The following is a 27,205-nucleotide window of genomic DNA, read 5'->3' as shown; positions in this document are numbered from 1 at the left end:
GTGTCCTGGAACTTGTTATGTAGACCAGGCTGGTCTCAACAGCACAGAGATTCTTCAGCCTCTGCTTCCCAAGCATTGGGATCCAAGGAGTATATCACCTCGCCTGGCTTCTACCTCTGGCTCTTGACTGAGGAAGCAAGCCTAGCAAGGGTAAGCGACTTTTCCAGAAGATAAAGGAGTGGAAGGAACCAGCTGCTTACCTCTGGAACGCATCCCCTGTGTGCATGTGTGTACCGTGTCCCTCCTGTGAGTGTATAATGTTAATGAGACACCCTGAAGCCTTTTTAAATTTTTTTTTCTTTTTTCTTTCTTTCTTTTTTTTTTTTTTTTTTTTTTTTTTTTTTTTTTTTTGTTTTTCGAGACAGGGTTTCTCTGTGTAGCCCTGTCTGAAAATTTTTTTTTCAAGATACAACGTCATGTAAAAGCAGAGCTGGCAACAAACCGTCTTCCCTGATACATTTAGTGATTCCTGGGGGAAGAAGGCCTGTTTGCTTTAAGTAAAGTAGGAACAGTATATCTGTCTGGCATGAAGGCCTTTTGTGATTTCCCAGCTGTGGGCCTTGGAGGAGGAAGAGGTTGTGTTCTGGCAGCAACTTCAGCCCACTGCAGAGTAGGATACAGATCTGGTTGGAAAGTCGGAATTCACAGGGCCTTTGTTACCTCACACTCACTACTCAGTCCTGTGAGACTATTGTTCTTAGCACCACAGGCAAGGGAGGAGCCAAGGCTCCTTGAACCTGATAGGGAGTGGTGAAAGCTGGGAGGGATTCATTTGGAGTTCCCATGTTAGCTGTGGTGTGGCAGGTGTCTGACAGTGTTATGTGACTCTGGGGACAGTGTCCTACAGCAGAGAGGACAGGCTAGTGATAACAAATTGCTTTCCGGTAATTTTATTAATCTCAGCTATTTCTTTTGAATGCATTCTCTAGCGAGGTACTGGTCCAGGCTCTGGAGAGGTTGCTTGCATTTCATCCATGGTTTGGATGACCATTGTTCAATATGCATCACTTTAGTGCCCCGATAAATGTTCATTGAAACAGACCCGTGAAAAGAGCTCTACGTAGCAACATGAAATAGTTATTTAGAAAACTGGGAGTGGTGGTGCACACCTGTAATCCCAGCATTTGGGAGACTGAGGCAGGAAGACCTTGAATTTGAGGCCAGTGTGGGCCATTTGAGACCCTGTTTCGTAAATAAATGCTAAAATAGATTTTTCACTGAATTAGTTTTTTTGTGTTGTTGTATAGTTTTCCCTTCTTGAGAACCCACCTGTCTCAGCCTTTGCAGTACTGGTCGTGTTGGTACAATGCCACCATGTCTGGTGTTTCCTGCTTTAGACCACCTCAGCTGATGACCTCGGGTTGGACAAGTAAGAGGGTCTATGGCAGTTGACCAGGGCACTCTGTGAATGGAAAGGGCGTGGGCTTTGGAGCCAGGCAGCCCAAACTGTCTAGCCCTGCTGCCGTTGATCAGGGAGGACGTCCTCAGCTAAGCTGTTGTTGGCTGTAAGTGATAAGAGGAGTAATGGGAACTAGCAAAGATGTTTCTGAGGATTAGGGATAGGGGTTTGTTTGTTACAGTGCCTGGCATTTAAGGAGTGTTTAATAAAGAGTGGGTGTAGCCAGGCGGTGGTGGTGCAGGCCTTTGTTACCAGCGCCCAGAAGCAGAGTCTGAAGACAGGACTATACAGAGAAACCCTGTCTCAAAGACAACAACAACAGTAATAATAATAAATAATAAACCTTGTCTCAAAAAAGACCAAAATAATAATAGTAGTAGTAGTAGTTGTTGTAAAATATGACCAGAGGAGTTAGGGTCAGGGTCAAAGCCTAGGTGGCAGAGTGCCACCGCCTCTTTCAGAAACTCATTGGAAATCTTAGTTATTTGTTCTGAGTGACTAGAAAATGTCAACCTAGATTTTTAGATGTGAGTGTTAGAACCCAGAGGCATAGGAAGATTTCAGAATCCTGTTTGGAGAACAAGAAAACCTGACTGAGTTGAGCCGTTGCCTCCTAGTACTCCAGTGTGTCAAAGCTCTGCAAGGTCTTGGAGATTGCCTGGGCTGCTCTATCCTACGGCCAGGGCGGTGCAGGCCTCAGCTCCCATGCTCTCTAGGTGGAAGTCTGGAGGACTAGTCTTACCTTATAGGTCAGGGTCCTTGGTGACAGACTAGTGATTGACACCATCACCTGTCCCATGAGTATTCCGTCCGGCTTCTACTAATGCTCAAAACCTGTCTCCTGTCTTCTCTCTTTTTCTAAGGTTGCTTTAGAATAAACAGTAAACCTTGTATCTATTTACTCGGCAAACATTGGCAAACATTGAGTGACCTCACTGAGAAAGGGTCTTGCAGTCTTGTGATAACTGAAGTTATTGCTACAGGCCTTAAGCTTGCTTTACAGAGGAAGAATTTCAGTAGAAGGGTTACTGACTTGCCCAAAGTCACAGCCAGTGAGTGATGGAAGGAGATTCCAGTTCTCTGTAGCTCATGTTGGCTTCAAGCTCTCAAGTCTAAGGTTTAGAGGTGTGTACTACTGCTTGTGGCTCGCCCACTTCCCGCCCTGGGGTCCTAGACATTGAACCCAGTGAGTGCCTCACGCATGGAAGGTAAACACTACCAACTGTGCTATGTCCCCCCATTGCCATCATTCATTCATTACATACATATACGTATTTATAAACATTTTATTTATTATGTGTGCATGTGTTATGGGTTTATACCACTATATCTGCTTTCTGTTTGGCTTAAGCATTTTGTGTGTGTGTGTGTTCTTGTGCATGTGTGTGCCTGTGTTTATATATTGTTTCTCAGTAGCTGTCCATCAGTTTTCTTCCCGGGACCTGAAATTCACTGATTAAGGTGAGGCCAGCTGTCCATTGAGCTCCTGCGATCCTCCTGTCTCTGCCTCCCTAGAGCACACTGGAAACCTGCTTTACCGCAGCTGGTTCTCTGTGTGTGGATGCTGAGGACTGAACGCAGGTCGTCATGCTGGCGCAGCGAGCTCTTGACCAGCCGAGCCGGCTCCCTAGCCCTTGTCTGGTTCTTTGAGCCGTGAGCATGCTTATATCATGTTGCAGACTGCATGATCGTATGCTTTTTTGTTAGTGGGAATATAATCCACTTTCCTTATACTTGCTGTGGTTGAATATTATGTGTTTTTCCAGCGAGAGCTGTTAGGAACATGTCTTCTGAAACACACACCTGTCGGAGTCTGTTTAAGACAGGGTTTTAGATCTTCTGGGTTGTAGACTGTGTGGGCTTTCATGAGCACATCCCTACATGATATGCTAACCGGCATAGCTACTGCTGAGGCGTGCGGGATCCAAGTACCTAGATCCTTGACAGCATGTGGCATTTCCTGTCCTGTCATTGTGGCCATTCTGAAAGATGCATGTAATTTTACTTTGAAAAGCTGCGTGTGGTGGCTCCCAACAATTAGGAGGCTGAGGCAGAAGGATTACCTACATGTTGCGCGCACCTCTTTTGTGTCCCCTTCGCCCGCGAATAAGGACACAGAGGCAGTAATCGGGTATCACTACAGACGAGGCTTTACTTCTTGTAACAGCAGAAGCGGAAAAGGCCCCAAGCCCGGGAAAGGCACTGCTATATATACCCTAGAGTGGCATGTTCACTTCTGATTGGCTGTTCACTCATCACCCCATATTACGCTCCAGGATGGGCGGTGACTTTGGCGCGCCTTTTGCCTTTTGCACCTGCGCAGTCAGTTGTTTACAAGTGGGAGGACAGGATGTCCGTGCCATCTTGGAATGGCGAATCACTGCGGCTCCCAACACCTACAGTTTTGAGACCAGGCTGGGGTACAGTATGGGGCCTTGTCTCAAAACCCACAAGAAACCAAAGTTAAAAAAAAATAAAACCTTCTGGCTGGGCGGTGGTGGCGCATACCTTTAATCCCAGCACTTGGGAGGCAGAGGCAGGTGGATTTCTGAGTTCGAGGCCAGCCTGGTCTACAGAGTGAGTTCCAGGACAGCCAGGACTACAGAGAAACCCTGTCTCGAAAAACCAAAAAACCAAACCAAACAAAACAAAAAACCCCAAAACCTTCTGTTTGGTGAAGCACACTCCGGCTATCTGCTCAGTCTGTGTGATGCTGAGGACTGAAGCCATGCACACTGCTTAACATGGGCTGACTGAGCTAAAGAGAGCCCAAACTTGCATAGCCTTAAACGCATGATGTCATTCCAGAATAATAGTCCAATTTACAAAGGGACAGTGGAGATGGCAAGTTTGCAACCATCGCAGAAAACGACTCAGTTGGGTTGGATGTGGAGGCTGTGGAAATGACTACTATGTAGAGAAGGAGTAAAGGGCTAGTTTCTTTTTTTTTCTTTTTTCTTTTTTCTTTTTTTCCTGAGACAGGGTTTCTCTGTATATCCCTGGCTGTCCTGGAACTCACTCTGTAGACCAGGCTGGCCTCAAACTCAGAAATCCGCCTGCCTCTGCCTCCCGAGTACTGGGATTAAAGGCGTGCACCACCACTGCCGGGCAAGGGCTTGTTTCTAAATACCCAGGATTTTGCTAAGTATTTGGTCTTCTGCTCTGTAATCTTAGCAACCCATTGACACATCATTTCATTTTCCCTACAGAAATAGAAGTTTGAATTGCATAGCTTTCCTATGATCTTTAAGACAGTGTCTCTCTCTGTCTTACATTTGTGTGTGCTGTTTCAGTGTGTCTGTGCGAGTGTGCCTGTGCCATGTGGAGTCCGCTGCCTCCTCCCACCACATGGTCCTTTGCATTGAACTCAGCCCTTGGGCCTGCTGTTAGAAGCTGCCACCTGCTAAGCTATGTATTGGCTTGAGATAGTCTCTTTGTGTAGCTGACTTATTCTGGGATTTGGGAAATAGCTTGGCCTGAGTTTCCTGAGTCTTGGATTGCATGGCTGAGCCTCTATGCCTGGCAAAGATAATTCTATTTTGTTTTTCAAGACGGGGTTTCTCTGTGTAAGTCTGCCTATCCTGGAACTCATGTTGACAAGGTTGGCCTTGAACTCATAGAGATCTGCCTGCTTCTGCCTCTCTTATGCTGGGTTTAGAGGTGTGTGGCATCACGTCGGGCTTACGCTTCTTACAAAAAGTACTTTATTTTAATTTTAAAATACATTTTGAAATATTTAAATTTTTAATTATAAAATGATTACATAATTTTCCTCTATTTTTTTCCCTTTGAACTCCCCTGCATATTCCCAGTCTCTTCATGGCCTCTTTTTCTAGAACATTTTATTAAAAGCAAAGACTTTGGGGCTGGAGAGATGACTCAGTGGTTAAGAGCCCAGTTGTTTCTGTTGTAGACCTGGGTTCAGTTTCCAGCACCCACATGGTGTTCAGAACCATCTGTAACTGCAGTGTCAATGTCTTCTCTTACGGTCTGAGGGCACTAGGCTCAGAGTTAGTATATAGACATACATGTTAGTGAAACACATTCAAACACATGGAGTAAAATCAGTCTAAAACAATTTAAAAACACTTGGGAGCGGAGTATACCGGCTTAGAGGGCCAGCATATTTTAGGGCTGCAGTAGTCTCCAGCAGCACAGGCACAAATGGATGGATCTCAGTAGTGAGCCGAGCTTGGGTTGGGAGATTAGCCGAGAGCATGCACTGTAGCAGAGAGTTAGGACTCGGCCTCTGTGAACTCAGAGCTGTGTGCTCAGCAAGGTTTTTAGCTTCTTGAAGTTTTAGTTTCCCCATCTGTAAAACCGCACACATGCTGTGTTGCACTTGGTTCTTCTCCAGGAGGAATTCTGGGCATTGGATCTGGGGGTCGCACATACTAGGCAAGTGCTCCAAAACTGAACGACACGGCCAGCCTACGCGTTTGTTTTTTGAGATGTGGTCTCACTGTGTAGCCCTTGAGTTTATAATCCTCCTGCCTTAGCCTCCCTAGTGCTGAGATTATCCGAGTCCACTGCCATGCCAGGGTAGAAATCACATTTTAAAAATAACATGACTGCTTCACTGTGTCATCTTGGCACATGGGCCTTGCTGCTCTTCTCTGGAACATTCCACCTTAGGTAGGTGATCTCTGAGTTCTAAGCTAGCTTGTTCGACAGAGCCAGTTCCAGGAGAGTGTGTGAGTCCCAGAGGACAAGTTTGTGGAATCAGTTTTCTCCATGTATGTACTTTATGTGAATTCTGGGGCCAGGTTCAGGTCATTCTCCTGTGTGGCAAGTTTTTTACCTGTGCCATTTCCCTGCCCAACTCACGTTTATTTTTCATGTTCCTGTATGTGCTGTGCATGTGTGCATGCATGACTTTGAGTATGTGTGGATATGTGTACACAGGGGTAATCCTCCATTGTTCTTCAGACTTACTCATCGAGGCTGACTCTGTCAGTCAAACCCAGAACTCCCCAGGATGGCTAATCTCAGTGGCCAGCTTGTGTTGAGATTGCCCGGTTTCTACCTTCTGAGGCCGACTGTCATGGCGCCTTCCGTCTACACGGGTAGATCTTGTAATGGAGTAGGGATGAATGCCTTATCACTGAGCTTGAAAAGAGAAGGAAGGAAGGAAGGAAGCATCTTCTCATGAATGGCGCATGATGTGGGGGAGACTGGGTGTTGCGCGCACCTCCCGAGTCCCTTTTCGCCCGCGAATAAGGACACGTGAGGCAATAATCGGGTATCACTATAGACGAGGCTTTACTTCTTGTAACAGCAAAACAAACACAGGAAGAGGCACCGCTTAAATACACCCTAGAGTGACGTATTCACTTCTGATTGGCTGTTCGCTCACCACCCAATATTACACCTCGGGATTGGCCAGTGACTTTGGCGGGCTTTCTGCCTTTGCAGCTGCGCAGTTACTTGTTTACTACTGGGAAGACACGATGTCAGCGCCATCTTGGAATGGCAGATTATACCACCGCTAACAGCTGCTTCCTACAACTGGGACCTTAGCATAGTGTGTCTTAGTTACTGTTAGGTCACGCTGAAGAGACTACAACTAAAGCAACTCTAATAAAAGAGTGCATTTAAGGGGGTGGGAGAGTTTGTTTACAGTTTTAGAGAATTAGTCCATTATCATCATGGCAGGAAGCAGACAGGTATGGTACTGTAGCTACGAGTAACTGAGAGCTTGCATCCTGACCCACAGGTAGCAGACAGAGACAGAGAGACACTGCCCAGAGACATACCTACTAACAAGAACACACTTCCTAATCCTTTCTAAACTGGGGACCAAACATTGAAACAGATGAATCTCAAAGGGACCATTTTCATTCAAACCACCAGAGGGTAAAAGAGCCAGAATGTGTACACTGGATTGATCCCTTAGAGAATTCATTCAACCATTAGAGGACGTTTAGTTACCTTCACTTTATAGAACCTGGCTAAAGAATAATCAGTGAGAATGGTTTTAATCAGCCCAGCTCTTTCTCCAGCTGGATAGTGGCCCCACAACAGAAGGGACCGTCCCTCTTGGCAGCCCCAGTAGAGTCTAAGGCAGGGCGACACCATGACTTACTAGTAGATAAAGGCACTGGGTTTTGGTGGGAGAGAGACCACCACCTACAGGCTGGTTTTTTTTTCTTTCCGTATGTGTGCTCTCATGTGCATGCTATATATACACTGTGCATACGCATTCAGTCACTAAGTATATATACACTGTGCATACGCATCCAGTCACTAAGTATATATACACTGTGCATACGCATCCAGTCACTAAGTATATATACACTGTGCATACGCATCCAGTCACTAAGTATATATACACTGTGCATACGCATCCAGTCACTAAGTATATATACACTGTGCATACGCATCCAGTCACTAAGTATATATACACTGTGCATACGCATCCAGTCACTAAGTATATATACACTGTGCATACGCATCCAGTCACTAAGTATATATACACTGTGCATACGCATCCAGTCACTAAGTATATATACACTGTGCATACGCATCCAGTCACTAAGTATATATACACTGTGCATACGCATCCAGTCACTAAGTATATATACACTGTGCATACGCATCCAGTCACTAAGTATATATACACTGTGCATACGCATCCAGTCACTAAGTATATATACACTGTGCATACGCATCCAGTCACTAAGTATATATACACTGTGCATACGCATCCAGTCACTAAGTATATATACACTGTGCATACGCATTCAGTCACTAAGTATATATACACTGTGCATACGCATTCAGTCACTAAGTAACTGCAGCAAAAAGAAACAAAAAACCATGCGAACAAACTAGAGTTTGAGGAGTGGTACAGGAAAGTCAGGTGTGTGTGAGAGAAGACAGGTGCACTAAGGACCGTGCTTGAGACAGCCCAGGTTGACTGGGACCCACAGTCCTCCCGTCTTAGCATCCTCACGTGTGGGCTTGAGAGTTCAGGAAACCTTAGCTCTGGGGAAGGGGACTCGAGTTCAGCCCGGTATCCAGCAGTCGGTCTCCTTTGTCTGTGTGTTAAGGTGAGTATATATTATTGGTGCCAGAAACAAATACTAAAGAATAGTTTCCATGTTATCAATCAGTATTAATTGTAAAGGGGGTGAATTAAAGTTTAAAAATACCGTTAGCTATTTAGATGAAGGGCATGAAGTTCGTACCAACGTTCCAGGAAAGCAGGTATGAGATGCGTGTGTCGGTTGGCTGTGTTCCATTGGCTACTTGAGTAATTTTTGACATGTGTGCTCAGAGTAATACTTGGTTTTATGTAACTTGGCTGCCAGCCCATAATTGAAGAGTTTTGAAGGCTGTTAGAGAGAGGCTGTTGTGGTAAAGAACTCACAACTGTCTGAAACTCCAGTTCCAGGGATCCAGTGCCACCTTCTGACCTCTGTGGTTTTACATAGACTTGGTACATACACATACTTGCAGACAAAGCACTTTTTTCTTTCTTTTCTTTTTTTAAAAATATTACTTATTTATTTTTATATGAGTACAATGTAGCCGTCTTCAGACACACCAGAAGAGGGCATTGGATCCCATTACACATGGTTGTGAGCCACCATGTGGTTGCTGGGAATTGAACTCAGGACCTCTGGAAGAGCAGTCAGTGCTCTTAACCACTGAGCTATCTCTCCAGCCCAAGGCAAAGCTCTTTTGCTCATAAAATAGAATAAATCTAATTTTAAAGAAAGTTTTAGAAAGCACGAGTATTGAGATATTAGTAAGTTTGACTGAATGGAAGAGTGATGTTCCAAAGTTTAGCTTGTTTTTAGTCATTTATTTTTACGTGTGTGGCTTGAAACCATCTGTAACTCTAGTTTTAGGGGATCCAATACCCTTTTCTGATTTCACTGGGCACTAGGCATGCATGGTGGTGGTGTACAGACATACATAAAACACCATACATGTGAAATACAAACAAATAGGTCTTTAAAAAATGAAAAAAGTAGAGAGATGATTGGCATGGTGGGTCACACCTTTAATCCCAGTACTCATGTTGCAGAGACAGGCAGGTCTCTATGAGTTTGAGGCCAGCCTGGTCTATATAGTGAGTGAGGATAGCCAGGCCTACAAAGTGAGACATCTCAAACAAAACAAAACACAAACAAAGCAAGGTTATGTACTATACAGAGAGTTCAAAGCCAGCCTAAGATGCATGAGATCATAAACAACAAAAAGCCAACAGCACAGTAACCCTCCACTTCTCACCCGAAGCATCAGGTGTTAGGTCAGCAGTCATGAGCATCTTAGAGAGTAGATTTCTGGACTGATAGATGTGAACAGACATGTTGTGATCAGAGGATAACATCAGACACCTTCATTCCTTGACTTTAAATTTCAACAAGTATCCTGGCTCTTTTTTCATGGTACTTCCTACGCAGTCAGCCACCAGAAGATAAAGCTGAATATCTCCTTTCCAGCCACCAGCTATCAAAAAAAAATCACTGAAAAATCAAGTGTGGTGGCACTTATGCATACTCACATTGTAGCCACACACACAGACATGAACATACACGTATCTGTACAGGCAATAGAGTTTATTTATTTATTTTAAATAGTGACCATGTAAGATTCCTATTGTATTAAATATCCCAAATAGGCGAAACTATAGAGACATAAACTGATGGTTGACTAGAACTGCTGGGGGTGACAGCTAGGGCATGGGTTTTCTCGGTGAGGGGATAATGAAACTGCTCTAAAGTTGGTTTTACTTATGGTTGAACAACTGACAGTACTAAGTCACTGACTCATACACTGCAAATGGATGGGTTGTATAGCATGTGGTTGTATTTCCATGGAAGTGTTATCATAGGCAGGTTTTATTAGATACAAGATGTTCAGCCAAAGCAGGATAAGAACAAAGAAAACAATTTCTGGTCTGGGAATAGTTTGTTTGGCTGATATTCACAAAGCCTAGAGTGGGAATATGAAAGCAGGAGTATCAGTTCAAGGTCATCTCTGGCTACACAACAAGCTCAAGGCCAGCCTGGATTACATGAGAAGAGAGACTATCTCAAGCTAATAACAAAATCATTCCTGGAGACCTAATGCTCGTGACAGTGAAATTAGTGACAGTGAAAGATTAAAAACATGAAAGTACTTGCAAATTAACTGTATAAAAAGCAGTGAGTGATTACTTTAACAGCAGAAGGTGGTGGATGAAACTTTAATAGCTGAAAGAAACTCTACAAATTTCATACCCAGCTAAAATGTCCTTTAAATGTATGTGGTCGGTTGAAAGAAAGACTTTCTCCATAAGTCTTGGGCATTTGAATACTTGGTCCCCAGCTGTTGTTGTTTGGGAAGGACTAGAAGTGTGACCTTGCTGGAGGAAGTATTTCATAGGGGTAAGCATTGATATTTCAAAAGCAGCATGCCATTTCAAGTTATTCTCTGTCTCCTGCCTGTGGTTTAACATATGAGGTCCGGGCTGCTACTCCAGCTTATCCTTTTGTTCTGTCATAGACTCTAGCCCTCTGGAGCTGTAAGCTCAAAATAAAGCCATTATTCTAAAGTGTTCTTGATTTTGGTGTTTTATCCCAGCAATAGAAAAGTAACTAAGACAAAATAGAAGATGAGCTAGAGATACTTTTAGTTATAAAACTAAGGATTCTAGTCCCAAAACAAGGTGCACTTACTGACGGACGTTCTTCAGATTAAAGAGGAATGAAAGCAAATAGAAGCTAGGGCCTACAGGAAAGTTGTCTTATTTCTTTACAAGACTACATTGGTGACTATTGTATGATCTAAGCCATATGTAGAGGTTTTCTAATTATATGTTATATATAGAGGTTCGTAGAATACACACACACTTGCAGAATTCTCATTTCAAATTCACAAAAAGGGTGTATACCAGGTAGGCCATATCTTGATCAGTAAACTCTTTGAATAAATTTCAAGATAATGAGCGGCTAGTGGGATGGCTCTGCAGTTAAGAGCACTAGCTGTTCTTCTGGATGACCAGGATTTGATTCTTAGCACTCACATGGATGCTCACAACTGTAATTCCAGTTCCAGGGAATATGACAGCTTCTTCTGGTCTCTGTGGGTACTAGACATTTATGTGGTACTCATACATACATGCAACCAAAACACACATAATTAAGAAAATAAAATAATGAGAAAATTCAAGATATCAAAAATTTAGTGTGTTCCCTGACATTAATGGAATTAAATTAGAAAACAGTAACTAGAAATAAGTCTTTTCAGTATTTGGGAATTTATTTTATTATTTAAAAGATTTGTGTGTGTGTACTTCTCTTTTGCCAGATTGTGTGTCTGTGCATCATGTGTGTGCTGAGCTGGAGGAGGCCAAAAGAGTTTCAGATCCTCTGGAGCTGGAGTTACATGCATTTGTGAGCTGCCATGTGGGTGTTGGAAATTGAACCTGGGTCCTCTGGAAGAGCAGCTAACACTCCTGGCCACTGAGCCATCTCCAGGCCCATCAGTTTTGGAGGTTTGAGACAGGGTCTTGTTACATATTTTAGTGAAGGAGCAGAGTGCATTTGTGGATCTGGAGCAGAGGGGTTGTTGCAGGTCCTGCTGTCAGCAGGCTCCTGGGGCAAGGCAGCGGAATTGAGTGCAGGGGATGCTGGCTTCTGTCGCATGTCTGTGGTGTGCTGGGCTCCAGGCTTAAACATCACCAGCTATGCCTCCTGGGCAGCCCATTCTCATTTCTGGTCACTTGTTTCTTTATTTGAAAATTAGAGATTTTGAATTAATGGTTATTTAAGATCCTTTTTGGCTGGACATGTTGGCACATACCTGCCATCCCACACCAGGGTGTCTGAGGCAGGAGGATCATGGATTTGAGGCACTTACTCAGGAACTCAACTCCTAAGTACTGAGTTCAAGGGCAGCCTGGGCCACTTGACACCCTGACTCAAGAAAGTTTCTTGCTCTTAAATAAGTCTGCAGGTTTAAAACCTTGGCTTCGTAAAATCGTGTGACACGTTTGCAAGGATGATTGAGAGCCTTCCCATCGCCTCTGTAGCAGATTGCAGTTCTCTGGCAGAGATGAGGTTGATCTGTCTGTTTCTCCAACTTGATTTCTGCTGAGCCTCTGTGCTCAGCAATAGTAACAGATGGCCTGGAAATGTTTCCCCACATACCCGCATGGAACGGATACCAGGCTGCCATTAGCCTTTTTAGCCACCCTGGCCCATGAGGGATGCGAACTAAAGTTTGTGCCAGGGACTGTGGAGGGCAGAGGTACATACTCAGCAAGGTTCTTCTAAAAGATTTAGATTCCCATAGTTCCTTGAGGGTTTTCATCTGGCTCCCAAGGCTGACATAGGACAGTTGGTCTCATGAAAAGGCTTCAGTCTAATCTGGTTGGGCCCATCTGATGGGCTGAGTTTGTGCTGAAATTTTCTGTGTAGGTAGTGAGTGTGGCTTGGAGTTCTTGTAGCATCTGCAGAGCCTCAGTTCAGCATGCCCTGCCCCTCCCCATAACAACTGGCTCCATGGACTACCTTTTAAAACCTATTCTTTATTTTTGCTGTAAGATTCTGGAAATACCAGTTTAGGGGGTACTTTTTGTTTGTTTGTTTTAAAGATGGTCCCATTATGTAGCCCTGGCTGGGCTGGGCTAGAACTGTAGACCAGGCAGCCCTTGAATTCAGAGATCTACCTGCTTCTACCTCCCAAGTTCTGGGATTAAAAGTACCGTTGTGTTCTGAATTCTTATTTGTTTCTGGCCTGGGGCTTCTTGTGTATTGGGCACGAGATTTACTTCTAAGGAATTCTTGCTGCTTTTCTGGAGAAGCTTATGCGGTGGGATCTGTTTATTATTGGTGAGAAATTGCATACAATATTTTCATTGGTGTCAGACCAGATATGCAGAGTGTGCTTGCATATCATCAAGTGTGCAGTATGTGTTATATCTAGAGCCGTGTAAGTATGTTCAGTGAGAACTGCCTGAGGAAACATCTCCCAGACAGTGTGCCCACCTGTAAGCCATGCATCCTCACATGGTCATCACTGTGGCCGGGCAGTGCACTGAGGAGGACGGAGCCCAGGGTCTTCCTCGATAAGCAGGCACTCTGTCATTGATCCAAGTCCCCATCCCCTACCCGAAGGACTTTGATTAGCAGTGTTCTGCTTTTTTTTTTGCTGATAACACGGTGCCTTCCAAGGTTGCCCCCAGCGTCTTGGTAGATAGAGACTGGCTGTTGTTGCTGGGGGACATGAATTAGCCCTGGTGTTCTCAAGATGGATCTTGCTGATCTCATTGGGTTGGTGAGGTTCAGAAAGGTTTCTGATTATATTGCACTATAATTTTACCCAAAAATTGACATTTATTCTACTTCCAGAGGTTAATAAGCATGCTATGTGTGAGTGTAAAGGGGGATATCCTTTATCCCCTGCCCCCCTTTTTTTATCTGAGTTCTAGGGTTTGAGGTCAGGGCCTTGGATATGCTAGGCAGGTTGTATACCACTAGCTACACCCCGAAGTGTCCTCTAACCATTTCTGAGAGGCTTCCAGAGCATACCGTGCCAGGTACATCTTGGAGAAACTATTTACAGTAGGAGAAGGAGTGGATCCAAGTGTGGTGGTTCAGCCTGTAATGCCAGCACTTGTTAGGCTGAGGCAGGAGGGTCAGGATGTCAAGGTCAGCCTGGACTATATTCAAGACCCACTTTCAGGAAACCAAATACATTCAAACATGTGTAAATGTTTATAAACAAACATGCTATTGTAGTTAAGGGATGAGCACCTACAGATTTTGGTATTTGTATGGTTGGTTAACAGATAAAGGAGCATCAGAATAAAGCTGAGAAGACCTGATTATAAGATATAAATAGGGCTGGAGAGATGGCTCAGCGGTTAAGAGCACTGACTGCTCTTCCAGAGGTCCTGAGTTCAATTCCCAGCAACCACATGGTGGCTCACAACCATCTGTAATGGGATCCGATGCCCTTTTCTGGACTGCAGGCATACATGCAGGCAGAACACTGTATATATAATCAATAAATCTGTTTTAAAAAAGATTAACTTAAACAGACTCATTGTAAGCAATGAGGTGGAAGCTATTAAAGTGTGTATGTGTGTGTGCGTGCATGTATATGTTCATGTGCATGGGTGTCCATGAAGCCAGAAGAAGGCTCTGGGTCTCCTAGAAATCAAATCACAGGCAGTTGTGAGCTCCCTGATATGGATGGTGACAACAGGAATTGGTTCTGCAAGAGCATCCGCCATTGCCCACTGAGTCATCTCTCCAGCCCTGGGAAATGTCATTTATTTTATATCAAACTCGAGATATTTTGGAGAGAACACAATGCAGAAGCTAGTTATGTCATATCTCTTTAGTATGATCACTCCTCAGTGCTAAAAAAAATATAGCTTATTCTGCATTCTGTGTTTCTAGTTTATTTCTTATCAAAGGGGCCGTATAGTTAAAGATACTTTCCCTTTTATATATCCATAGAATAATGGTCCTCCTTGGGTGGGCTTTTCAAGTTATTTTATTATTTTCTTTAAAAATAGTTTGAGGCGTGTGTGGTATGCACTGGTGTGTATACAGCTTGTGGGAGTTGGTTCTCTCCTGTCAGTGTGGGTTCCAGCGAGTGTTTGTATCTGCTGATTTCTATCCAGTCCCCTTCCTCCTTTCTGTCCTCTTTGAAGCTCCTAGGTGGGCACGGCAGCACATACCTGCACTCTGGGACTCGGAAGTCAAGGCGGGATTGCCAATTGAGACCAGCCTGGGCCGATTATAAGGGAGAGCGGCTTATCTCACTGATTCTCATCCTGGTTTTGTCGGTCCTGAAGGAAGGAAGGTGATCTTTGAATCCCTTGACTGTGTGTGGGGCTTGGCAGAAGCCTGCCTTGTGATAGCAGGCGTGCCCAGCTTCCTAGGACTGCCCCTCTTTTGGGCCTCCTCTCTGCTCTCCTAGGGCCATGCACTAGACTCCTTTGCTTTTTCTTGTTTTGTTCTTTAGCAAGTGATCCATATAGATGGACGTTTTCTCACCATGTTTTTGTTTGCTGTCAGAGGAAAGGACCCATTGGTAGACAGTTGGTCTCTGGTTGAAGAACAAAGCTGCTTCAGACTTAACTGATTTCATTGTTTGTTTTTGGTGTTTGGGTTTTTGGAGATAGGTTTTCTCTATGTAGCCCTGGTTATTCTGGAGCTAAGTTCTGTAGACCAGGCTGGCCTCAAACTCCAAGAGATCCTTCTGCCTCTACCTCCTAGCATAAAGGGATTTGGGATGTTGTACTTGGCATGCATGAGCCTCCTTCAGTTTCCAACACATACACACGTGTGTGTGTGTGTGTGTGTGTGTGTGTGTGTATGTCAGCTTACATGTTAAAGTCTAGGTATTTTTTTTTTCTTTTATCCTATTGTGGAACTAAGGTGGAAGCCTGCCCTTGGCCCGAGGAAGCTCTGCTGGAAGCATGTAGCTGTAGGTGAGAACGGTCCTCACATGCTTACATCCTCAGGGATAGTCACAGGGTGATTAGCCTGTGACCTTCATGAGTGGAGGATTTTGACAGGTGGTAAAGGTCTGAGGGGCCCAGGGCCTGACAGTGCACTGGGTAAATGGTTCTCTTAGGATCCGAATTGGGTTCAGAGACAAAACTTTACCTAAGTATGATACCTTCTTGAGTCTTTCCTTTCTTTCTTTTTAAATTTGTTTATTTATTTTATGTATATGAGTACACGGTTGCTTTCTTAGACACACCAGAAGAGGGCACTGGATCCCATTACAGATGGTTGTGAGCCACCATGTGGTTGCTGGGAACTGAACTCAGAACCTCTGGAAAAGTAGTCAGTGCTCTTAACTGCTGAGCCCCAACCGCTGAGCCATCTCTCCAGCCCCAGCGTCTTTCCTTTCTATATGAAGTTAGTTAATGGAAGCTGAAAGACCCACATGCAATCGTTCTCGTGTGTGGGTTCTTGATAAAGGAGTGTCGGTGAAGCCACTCTGGGCATCTGCTGTCCTTCCAGGGCTTTAATAGAGATGGCCAGTGTGCTAGGCGTCCTATTTGGGAGGTCGTTTTTCTGAGCTCCAGCATTACTTAGAAGCTAACACAGCCTGTGGTTGTTAGAGGAGGCTTGCAGAGGCAACTGAGCAGTGAGCACAGTGGTGACACGCCTCCAGCCCAGGGACACAGGGGATGATGGTGACACAGCCTCTAGCCCAGGAACACAGGAGTTGATGGTGACACGCCTCCAGCCCAAAGACACGGGTTGATGGTGACACGCCTCCAGCCCAGGGACACAGGGCTGAGTGGCTCATGCAGTCTGGAGCTTGAGACTCTAACTTCTGAAGTTCTGGAGTCCATGGCAAGCCAGCCTTTCTGTCCTGGAGGGAGGCTGCTTCACCTCTCCCGACTGCTCTGCACACAGTCCTGACAAGAGGTCTAAGTGAGCGCTGAGTAGGGCTGCATATCTTGGAAGCACAAAATCATATCAGAGACCCGAGAGGAGTGGCTCTCCAGCACTGTGTGCACACTGGGAGCTGGCACAGGGAGCTGGTAGGACTTTAGAGCACCTACTGAGGAGGCAGTCTGTTGTAGTGAGTGTCTTCTGTGTAGGTGGAGCTTCCTGTGGGCCTCCTTCCTCACCCACAGGCCTTGCTCTCTGGTTATCATGCCAGCTCCTTCCCATGTGCTCCTCTATGTCAGATGATGATGTCTCATGTGGTTGCAAACTCCAATGGATAGTTAATTCTTCTGTGTCACCACCCGATCAGCCGGTTGGTCACTGGTTGAGTTTCGTAGTGATTGAATCTACTGGGTCTCCACTAATGGAATCTAGTAGATCATGAGTTGAACCTGGTAGGTCATCACTTGCTGGTTCTGGAAGGCCATTTGTTGGGTCTAATTGGTTATAACTGGTTGGTACATAACTCGTTGGCTGTGGTGGCTTTTTACTGGTGCATTCTGACAGGTCAGGTGGACTCTGTGGAGGCTGAGGAAAGCTACAGCCGTAGCACACAAGTCCTGCCGCAGTGAGTGTGGGGCCACTGATGGGCAGAATTTCTTAAAGATGTGTTTATTGTTTGTACATGTTGGCATGTGTACGTTTGTGGGTGCTCTTGCGGCAGGAAGAGGGCATTGGATCCCCGGGAACTGGAATTAACAGGCAGTTTGAGCTGCTTCATGTGGGTGCTCTGAACCAAACTCCAGTTCTCTGAAAGAGTAGCCAGCAGTTTTAATTGTTGAACATACTTTCAGTTCCTTTCGGTCTCTTTAAGTGTTCGCTGTGTGAGGCCATTGGAGGGTAAAGGTGCTTTTCCATGGAGCCTGGTGTTCTATGGATGACAAATTGACCTCTGACCTTCAGTTGTGTGCCATGGCATGCTTGTGCAAACACATGAGTCACATGCACACATGGTAGTAAATACATTTTGAAAGGAAAATGAAACACCAGCTGTTGTCCTTGGTGTTTCTGTTCAGTTGGGGTCCTTTGTTATTTTGTTGTCTTTGGGGCAGGGTAACTAGTATCCCAGGCTGGCTTCAAGTTCATTGTGGCCTTGATCTTCATCAACACTTACAGGATCACAGGTGTGCACATACATCAGGCCTAGCGCTCTGTCTTTAGGGGACTTTTATGTGGGAATGCAGAAATAGAAGGCTGTGTCGCTATTCCTCCAGCCTCTTCCCCGACTCCACAGCACATTGTCAGGAAGATGGTGACCATCGTAAGGAGAACGTCATGCAGTGATGGACTACAGCATTCTGATTTATCACGGTGCCCTGGGAACAATGTTTTACTGTCACTCTCTGCAGGTTCACTAAGAATCTTTCCCCGGACAAAATCAACTTGAGTACTCTGAAAGGGGAGGGTCAGCTGACCCATCTGGAGCTGGACGAAGAGGTTCTGCAGAATGTGCTGGAGCTTCCTACCTGGCTGGCCATCACCAGGGTCTACTGCAACAGGGCCTCTATCCGGGTGAGAATGGGGTCTGAGCACTGTTGCCGTCCCTAGCCAGCAGGCTTGTTCTCTTGAAGAGCGGCTCTCACAGGCCTGTGTGCTTTCCTCTTTCAGATCCAGTGGACCAAGTTGAAGACACATCCAATCTGCTTGGTAATGGCTTTTTCTACTTGAAAGTAGTCTTTTCTTTTGTTTTGGTTTTAGTTGACATGGCCTTTCTAAATGGCCTCAGTGTGTAGACCAGGCTGGCCTCTGCCTCCCAAGTGCCGGGATTAAAGGTGTACACTGCCACTACCTGGCCTGCATTTGCTTTTTTTAATAATGGTTTTTTGCTGCTTAAGTACTATCCTTAAATTCCCTTGGGATCCAGACAGGAAGTTTGAAGTGTGGTTTGTGTTGGTGCGAGGCTTGTAGCACAGTCCTCTTGTTCTGTGGTGCTGTGTGAGTTTTGTGTGGACACTTAGTTCTCTCTGTTTGTATTCCAGTGTCTGGATAAGGTGGAGGTGGAGATGGAAACCTGTGAGGACCCTCGCCCCCCCAATGGCCAGTCTCCCATCGCCCTTGCTTCAGGACAGAGGTTAGTCACTGTGAGCCTCGCTGAAGATGGCAGATGGATGGACAGACGGATGGACGGACAGATGGATGGTCTTGCTCTGTAGCTCAGGCTGGTTTCTTAGGATCTTCCTGCTTCAGCCTATTAGTGTGTGAACCTGTGCGAATGAAAAGTGTGTCTCACTTTTCCTGGCTCAAAGTAAAACTTTGATTACTGAAAAATTCAGGCATAGAGCTGAAGCACATAGGCTAGTACCAGACCTCAGCAATTACCACCATGTTGCCAACACTGTTTCCTGTGTACGCCAGGATTCGAAAGCAAAGCCCACATGCCCTGTTTTACTGTGTTCCTAACAGCAGTGTGAACCTGGGGACACATAGCTTAGCACTGAGTGACATTCCACCACGTGCTGTAATTCAGCCCCTCCCAACCCTGAGAGACCCTTGGTAGCCCAGGCTGCCTTGGTGCAGCTCAGGCTGGCCTTGAACTCGGACCCTTCTGCCTTCCCATCCCAAGAGCTGGGCTTACAGACTATGCCAACATGCTCAGCTTTCCACCCAGCGGGAGGTCTTTTCACTTGTACTTTTTGGCTTTTGTGAACATGCATTCAGGTGTGTCTGTGTGGACAGAGTGTGCTGTTGTTTCTCCTGGGTAAACATCTTGGGAAGGAAGTGCTTAGGTGATAATGGAGGCGACTGTCAAATTCTTCCACAGCCGACCACACTGTGCCTGCTTTAACATCCATACGCTTCCTCATGCCTGTGGTCACATTTCCTTTTAGGGGTGGGCAGGGGGCTTCTTTTTGTTTCTAAGGGAATATAACCTCTTAAAAACTTTTTCATTTCTTTTTTTTTTTTTTCCTTTCTCTCTTTGGAGACATGTTCTCAGTATGCAGCTGGCTGGAACTGGTTGGCCTCCTACTCACAGGGAGCCACCTGCCTCTTTCTGGGTTAAAGCGGTGGTTCTCCAGGCGCGCTTTTTTTGTCATTTTCTGGGGAGATGGCTCAGTGAGTGAAGCACCGGTTCAGAAAGCATGAGGACTGGGGTTGGGGTCACCAGCATCTGTGTAAATGCAGGCAGGTGTGGGGTGCACCTGCAGGGTCAGTGCTGGAGATGGGAAGAGGATCCCGAGCAGGTTGGTCTGAGAGTCACAGACATCCTCTGGCTTCTGCCTCCGAGGGCTGGGATTACTGGTATGAGCCACCACCTTCTGTCACCGTCACTGTGCTAGCGATCAAGGCCTGTGCCACGGCAGGAGGCCGTCTGCCATGGCCATGCTCCAGACCCACTGTAGTTTGGACTTGTGTGTAAGGCTAGTGTTCTCTCTCTGGGAACTGTGTATGTTTGTCCTACTCCATAGGGACTGTGGATTAGTCCCGTGTGGCTGAGTTGCATATAAATGTACACTTTAGTGTTAGTTTCTAGGTATCTATCCTCCCGGTCTTTGGTTTTTCCAGACAGGGTTTCTCTACGTAACCCTGGTCATCTTGAGACTCTCTTTGTAGATCAGGCTGGCCTTGAACACAGAGATCCACTTGCCTCTGCTCCTGAAGTGCTGGGATCAAAGGCGTGCAACAAACACTGCCTCTGCCACATGGCTGTAGATTGACTTACTTACTTACTTTATTTATTTATTTATTTATTTGATTCTTGTGATGAAAAAATTCCAGAATTGGTTTTAGCTTAACAGTTCCTTGGCCAAGGCAACAATGCAATTTTCACCAAACCCCTTGTGGTGGATCGAGCCCTTCAGATGCCTTTCAGTCCTTAAAAACATAAAAATAAAAAAGACAAAAGAAAAGAAATTCTGCTTTGAAGAATGTCTGTTTCACTGAAGTAGGAAGAGGATTTCTTGGGAAGATGCGGCTAGAGGGGGTGGGGCGAGGTGAGGCGAGGTAGGCGAAGATAACCGACTGCTTTGTGGACCTGTGGGAGACTGTGGAAGAGTAAGTAAAGAGTGTGCTTTCCACAGCCTGAGGCCTTCTCGGCATCTCTCTTCTCTCTCTGCCATCTCTGGTGTCTCAGGCAAGGAGAAGTGTTGTTTCTCTGCTGGCTACCTCAAGGTGGAGAAGGCACATTCTTTTTTTCTTTTAAAGATGTATTTATTTTCTGTATATGAGTACACTGCAGCCGTCTTCAGACACACCAGAAGAGGGCATCGGATCCCATTACAGATGGTTGTGAGCCACCATGTGGTTGCTGGGAATTGAACTCAGGACCTCTGGAAGAGCAGCCAGTGCTCTTATCCGCTGGTCAACAACACCCACGCGAGGCACAGACATGCTTAGGCGGTGCGCTCACACGTAAGGGAAATAAACACATAGTTAGAAAATCCCCAACCAAAAAACTTAGGGGTAAAAAAACAACAGCAAGGAGAGAAGAAGTAAGAAAAATAAGCAGCCATGTTGCTGCTGTCCTGGCTCTGACCGCCATCTCCTCCATCCGTTGCTGCTGTCCTGGCTCTGACCACTGTCTCCCCCATCCATTGCTGCTGTCCCTCTCCAACTGCTGTTTCCCTCATGTGTTGCAGTGAGTACGGCTTTGCTGAGAAGGTGGTGGAGGGGATGTTCATCATGGTCAATTCCATCACCATCAAGATCCACTCCAAGGCCTTCCATGCTTCCTTTGAACTGTGGCAGCTCCAAGGTTATAGTGTCAACCCCAACTGGCAGCAGAGTGACCTGCGTCTGACCCGTATCACTGATCCCCGCCGAGGAGAGGTGACAACCTTAGCATTCTGAGGGGGGTGAGTGGAGGGATGCCAAGTTGGGGAGCCCCTAAGGACCCTATTCCCTGTTGGAGCTGTTCCCACTCTTGGGAAGCCTGGGGTCCTTTCTGTCCAGAGGCACTGATCAGCTCTATGGGTCTGGACCCACTGCCTTGTGCTGTCAGGATTCTAGCTGAGAGCAGCAGTTCAGCCTCCTGGGTCTTCTGATCCACAGTCTAAGGATTTTACTTTCCCTCCTTCCAGGTTTTAACATTTAAGGAAATAACTTGGCAGACACTCCGAGTTGAGGCAGACGCCACAGAAAATGGTGATCAGGACCCGGTTAGCACTCCGCTGAGGCTCATTACCAACCAAGGCCGGATCCAGATAGCCCTCAAGAGAAGAGTGAGTGTGTTTCCTGTGCCAGGAAACTTGTGGAAGTTGGTGTTGGGCCACTGTCCTCGTTGGCCTCGCCAGTGTGGGAGAAGCTTCTGTTGCCCTGTTCCGGTGCTTTCAGTAGCCGGTTTGGTTCCCACCCGTATTATGCACACACGGGTGTGAGCATCTCGGGGTTGGCTGGTGCTTTGGTAAATCAAGCAAACCCGAGTCACTATGTAAGAAGTCGGTGTTCCAAAGTGCCTGATGGTCCTTTCACCTCCTGGAAGGTGAAGGCTGCCGGGGACGCCAGCACAGTCACTCTGAGGCCTTGGAAGACACCAGGAGCTAACTGTGTTCTCTGTGACCCCTCAGACTAAAGACTGCAACGTGGTCGCCTCCAAGCTAACCTTCCTGCTGGACGACCTGCTCTGGGTGCTGACTGACTCACAGCTCAAGGCGATGATGAAGTATGCCGAGTCGCTGAGTGCGGCCATGGAGAAGTCGGCCCAGCAGAGAAAGAGCCTGGCTCCTGAGCCTGTGCAGGTAAGAGGCATCCGCAGGTGTGGGGCAGGTGGCTAGCCCTAATTTGTGCCGGTGTTGTGGGGAATGGAGGCCTTTTTGGCTTGCTTACGGGGTTCACCACATGTGGAGTTGCTTGTGCCTGTCTCATTTATTTGCTCTGCTCACTGGGGTCCCCTGTGTGTCAGATGGAGTCCAGATGGGGTGCTAGCCTCTCTCACTGGGTTTCCCTGTGTGTCAGATGGGGTGCTAGCCTCTGCTCACTGGGTTTCCCTGTGTGTCAGATGGGGTGCTAGCCTCTGCTCACTGGGTTTCCCTGTGTGTCAGATGGGGTGCTAGCCTCTGCTCACTGGGTTTCCCTGTGTGTCAGATGGGGTGCTAGCCTCTGCTCACTGGGTTTCCCTGTGTGTCAGATGGAGTGCTAGCCTCTGCTCACTGGGTTTCCCTGTGTGTCAGATGGGGTGCTAGCCTCTGCTTACTGGGTTTCCCTGTGTGTCAGATGGGGTGCTAGCCTCTGGAGGAAGTAGCATGACTCTACGGTTGGGACTTCCCATGCCTTAGAGGGTAGACAGTTGACAAGTTGCTCCTAGGTGCTGTGCTCTGAGAGCACTGCCCACCAACACGACGGTGCACTTAGCGAGGACGCTCTAGAGGAGGTGACTGAGGGTGACTCAGGCCTGAGGACTCAGGCGCTAAACTTGGTGTGGGGGGGCTGTTGGGGTTTGAGCTGCTTTCTCAGGGGAGTGCTGAGTGAGACACTAGACAGCAGGTGTAAGACAGAAGGAGTGCTGTTAAATCGGTGTTTTATCCATGTGGACTACGCTTACAGAAAGCATCAAAAGAAGCCTCTTAGAGCCTGGAGTTGACATCTGTCTGTCTGTCTGTCTGCATGTCTGTCTGCATTTCCCTTCCCTTCCCTGTATGTACATTGGTTTTGCCTGCATGCTTGTTTATATGAGAGTATTGGATCCTTTTGGACCTGGAGTGCTAGCCACAGGAGTGTTCACAGACTGGTGTGAGCCGTCCCTTGGGTGCTGGCAAGCAACCTGGCTAGAGCAGCCAGTGCTGTCAACCAGTGCGCCCCTCTCCAGTCCCTGATGGACGGCCTTCTCTTGTCACATGTAGATCACTCCACCCGCTCCCAGTGCCCAGCAGACCTGGGCCCAGGCATTCAGTGGCAGCCAGGGCAGCAGCAGCAGCAGTCGCCTCAGCCAGTATTTTGAGAAGTTTGATGTGAAGGAGTCTTCCTACCACCTCCTCATCTCCCGCCTGGACCTGCACATCTGTGATGACAGCCAGTCTCGAGAGCCAGGTGCGCAGAGGCCTGAGCTTGGCCAATCACACATCGCTGTTGGTCCTGGGCAGAGCCTCGGATGAATGCCCTTCAGGCATCGCTTGGTACCCAGTCCTCCTGTGGTAGCTCTGTGTTGGCACAAGGGAGAGCTCTCCAGCCTTTAGAGCATGCTGGAGCCAGCTGTCACACAGGACACATGGCAGGCCCTTTTCCCACCACACAGATGCAGAACTTCACAGATTGAGCCCAACCAGAATGACCCTTGTCATCCCCATGTCTCCAAATGCTGGTGTTTGCCAGAGGTGCAGAACCACTGGCGAGATTTTTTAGGAAAAATAGAGTTGTAGGAGACCTCAGAGTTTTCAGATTTCTCTCTTCGTTAGAACTGAGGATTGAACACAGACCTTGTGTGTATCCAGAACAGACATGTATTCTGCCCCCAGCTCCACCCAGAACCAGAATGTTCAGAGTTGAATTGTTTTAATACTGTGATGTGATAGTCAAATATTGTGGCATACAGCTTTAGGGAGGCAGAGGCAGGTGGATCTCCATGAGTTCAAGGCCAGCTCCGGCTACACAGTGGAACCCTGTCTCAGTGCCTCCCCCAGTTATATATGCTGTATTTACATGTGTAGAGAGGTTATATTATGTTAGTGGCATACTTAAAATAGTATCATACATGTGTATTTATATTTATTCAGAACGATTGACTTTTTTCTTTATGATCCCCGCAGAAGCCAGTAACCTTTTGCTTACTCTGTTTGACTGTCCTCATGTAGGAAGTGAGTGAAGTCAGTCTGTCCTCATTTACCACACAGCCAGGGTCAGGCTCCAGGGAGATGCTGCACTGGCTCAGGGGACCCGGAGTTTGGTTTTGACTCCCTGCTTACCCCATCAGCGCTGTCCCTTCCCTGTTCACTCGCTCGCTTGCCATGTCATATGCTCACACGGGACAGCCTTTTGTCTTGCTTTACTCTGCTCACCGTAGGCTGCATTTACCATTCACCTCTTACCTGCTTACGTCGTCGGAGGCGCTGAGGGTCGGAGGCGCTGAGGGTCTGCTCAGCTCTGTGAGCGCCGTGTAGGTGCTGCCCCGCTGAGCCACACCTGCTGTATATTTGCCCCTAGTAATGAGACCAGGATTCACGTCAGGGGAATGAATGTGCCGCCTTTTTGTCTTTTCCACCAAGCAGCTTGCCCATGTAGTTGGCTCCTCCTCCATCTTGAAGTGACTCCGCCTCCACGTGGGCAACAACAGTGTAGACATGGCTTTTCCACCACAGGAAATGATTATGGGAACAACTATTTTTATGTAGTAATTTCTTCCCAGTGTTGCTTAGGGCCTTGTGGTGGTGAATGTCTTTAATCCTGGATGGGTCCCTTGAGTCTGAGGCCAGCCCGGGCCACACAGTGCACTTGCTGGTGGTGTGATCCACGTGTGATCCCATCGCTCTGGCTCTGGAGGCTGTGACACAAGTACTGCCATGAGTTTGAGGCCAGCTTGTGCCTCATGGCAAGACCCAGTCTCAAGAACACCCTTCCTCCAAATAAAAAGAGCACACTGTTGTAGATGTGCAGGTTAGAAGTGTAGTAGTTGGGAGGTGGAGGCAGGAGGATCAGGAGTTCAAGGTCACGTTTAGCTATGGGCAGTATGAGACTAGCCTGAGATTCATGAGACCTTCCCTAAAAGGCAACAAAAATCCCCAAAGCATTATCAGTGACTGTAGGTTTAGATCTAAGTTAACACTAATAGCTTTATAGCAGCTAATTTTAAAGTTATTATTGTTCCTTATCCATGAATTGAACAAAGGAATCTTTGTATTCTTTTTAGTATATAATGGACAGATAAGGACTGCCAGTAAAGAACACTGGTTACTCTTGTAAGAGGATCAGGGTTCAGCCCCTCAGAGGGCTCCTAGTGGTTCAGGTGATGCCCGGGTTTCTTTGCTCCTCCAGCGCTGTTCACCTGTGCCTTTCTCTCATAGGTGTCTCCGCAAACAGACTTACGGGTGGTGCCATGCAGCTGACCTTCCGCAAGATGGCGTTTGACTATTACCCCTTCCACAGGGCAGGTCAGAGAAACCTCACCTGCTCAGCATGGCCCCAGATGTGGACAGATTCTGGGTTCAGACCTGACCAGCCAGCAAAAGGGTGCTGGATATTGCTGCTTGTGCCTAGGGGGTGCTTGAGATCTTTCTAAGATGACATCTGCAAACCCTGTCTCATCCCCTTATTGAGAGAGATGTGCATGTGGGGCTGGGAGAGCATGGTGTTCTCAACACAGCTTCTCATCTCAGGAAACTCTGAGTTGTGCTTGGGTGTAATTCTGAATTTTGACTCTCCTAACAGGAAGAAATCACTGGGGCATGGACTGTGGTCTTGGGCTGAAGTCGTGTTCTTCTTCCTACAGGTGACAGCTGCAAACACTGGGTGCGGCACTGTGAGGCCATGGAGACCCGAGGCCACTGGGCCCAACAGCTGGTGACAGAGTTTCAGAGTCGGGTGGAGAAGCTGTATGAGGAGAGCAGTGTGAAGCCACCGTGGCAGCTGGGGGTAGACCCCCCCTTCCGGAGGAAAGCAGGCAGGTTTTAGAACCCCGAAGAGTCCAGTTGCTCGGCTTTTTGCTGACTGGCTTTAAATAGTTGGCGGAGATGAAGCACTGTTTGCCCAGCTGCTCCTTGTGTGCTGCCTTTTCTTCTGGAGCCCCCTCTTTCGTCAGTAGCGCAGCCAGTCACCGAGTTCCCACCAGGGAGGTTTGGGCTCCCTTTGCTATTCCATGGCATTACTGACCCTGGGTTTTACTTTCTCAATTTTATTAATAGTGAACAATGCCTGTATCTACTTCTTTTTCCTTTTCCTTTTTATTTAGATTCTTTCTCTGGTCCTGGAAAGGTCCCTCTTGACAAAAGCCCTACCCAGGGCCGGCAGGCTGCCTGTGGGTCTCCAGCATGGAATCGCTTACGCTCTAGCTGCTTGGTTGTACGAGTAGATGACCTGGACATCCACCAGGTGAGGACATGGGGACACTGGGGTGTGGGGTGTTCAGGAACAACATGAACCAAGATGTAGAACCCAGGACCTGCTGGCCTCACTCCTGAGAAGACAGACGAACAGTTTGGCCAGTTGCTGTTGAGCATGGAGTCTGAGCATGGCCTTAGCATGTTCTTGGATTATCGTATTACAACTTCCTGCTGAAAACCAGCCTGCACTGGCTACGTGAGACCCAAACCTAACAGAAGAGTGGCTTGGGGTAGTACAGAGCACATGTAAAAGCCTGGTGCATGTGTGGGAGCCTCTTCTTAGGGAAGGTTGGGGAGAAGGGTGGAGGCGCATGGTGTCCTGGCTGCAGTGACACAGGATCACAGTGACTTGTGAAGTGATGTTCTGGGTGCAATGACACAGGCTCACAGTGACTTGTGAAGCAGTGACATGGGCTCAC

The 27,205-nt window shown here is 46.9% G+C and overlaps 1 protein-coding gene across 1 annotated transcript in view; it reads left to right on the top strand.

Moving 5' to 3' along the window:
* Bltp3a (bridge-like lipid transfer protein family member 3A) overlaps positions 1-27,205 on the top strand; it is a 51,641-nt gene that overhangs the window by 2,534 nt on the left and 21,902 nt on the right. Inside the window, exons 2-11 of the mRNA XM_034524119.2 lie at positions 18,171-18,333; positions 18,430-18,468; positions 18,801-18,892; positions 21,399-21,588; positions 21,840-21,980; positions 22,326-22,496; positions 23,598-23,784; positions 25,752-25,838; positions 26,177-26,347; positions 26,636-26,775. Of these exons, the coding sequence (XP_034380010.1) occupies positions 18,171-18,333; positions 18,430-18,468; positions 18,801-18,892; positions 21,399-21,588; positions 21,840-21,980; positions 22,326-22,496; positions 23,598-23,784; positions 25,752-25,838; positions 26,177-26,347; positions 26,636-26,775 (1,381 nt within the window). The remainder of the gene's footprint in view (positions 1-18,170; positions 18,334-18,429; positions 18,469-18,800; positions 18,893-21,398; positions 21,589-21,839; positions 21,981-22,325; positions 22,497-23,597; positions 23,785-25,751; positions 25,839-26,176; positions 26,348-26,635; positions 26,776-27,205) is intronic.

The sequence above is a fragment of the Arvicanthis niloticus genome, chromosome 20 (assembly GCF_011762505.2).
Source record: "Arvicanthis niloticus isolate mArvNil1 chromosome 20, mArvNil1.pat.X, whole genome shotgun sequence".
NCBI classification, from domain to species: Eukaryota; Metazoa; Chordata; class Mammalia; order Rodentia; family Muridae; genus Arvicanthis; species Arvicanthis niloticus.
Note: the sequence above shows the minus strand (reverse complement) of the source record. Positions and strands in the feature narration are given on the sequence as shown.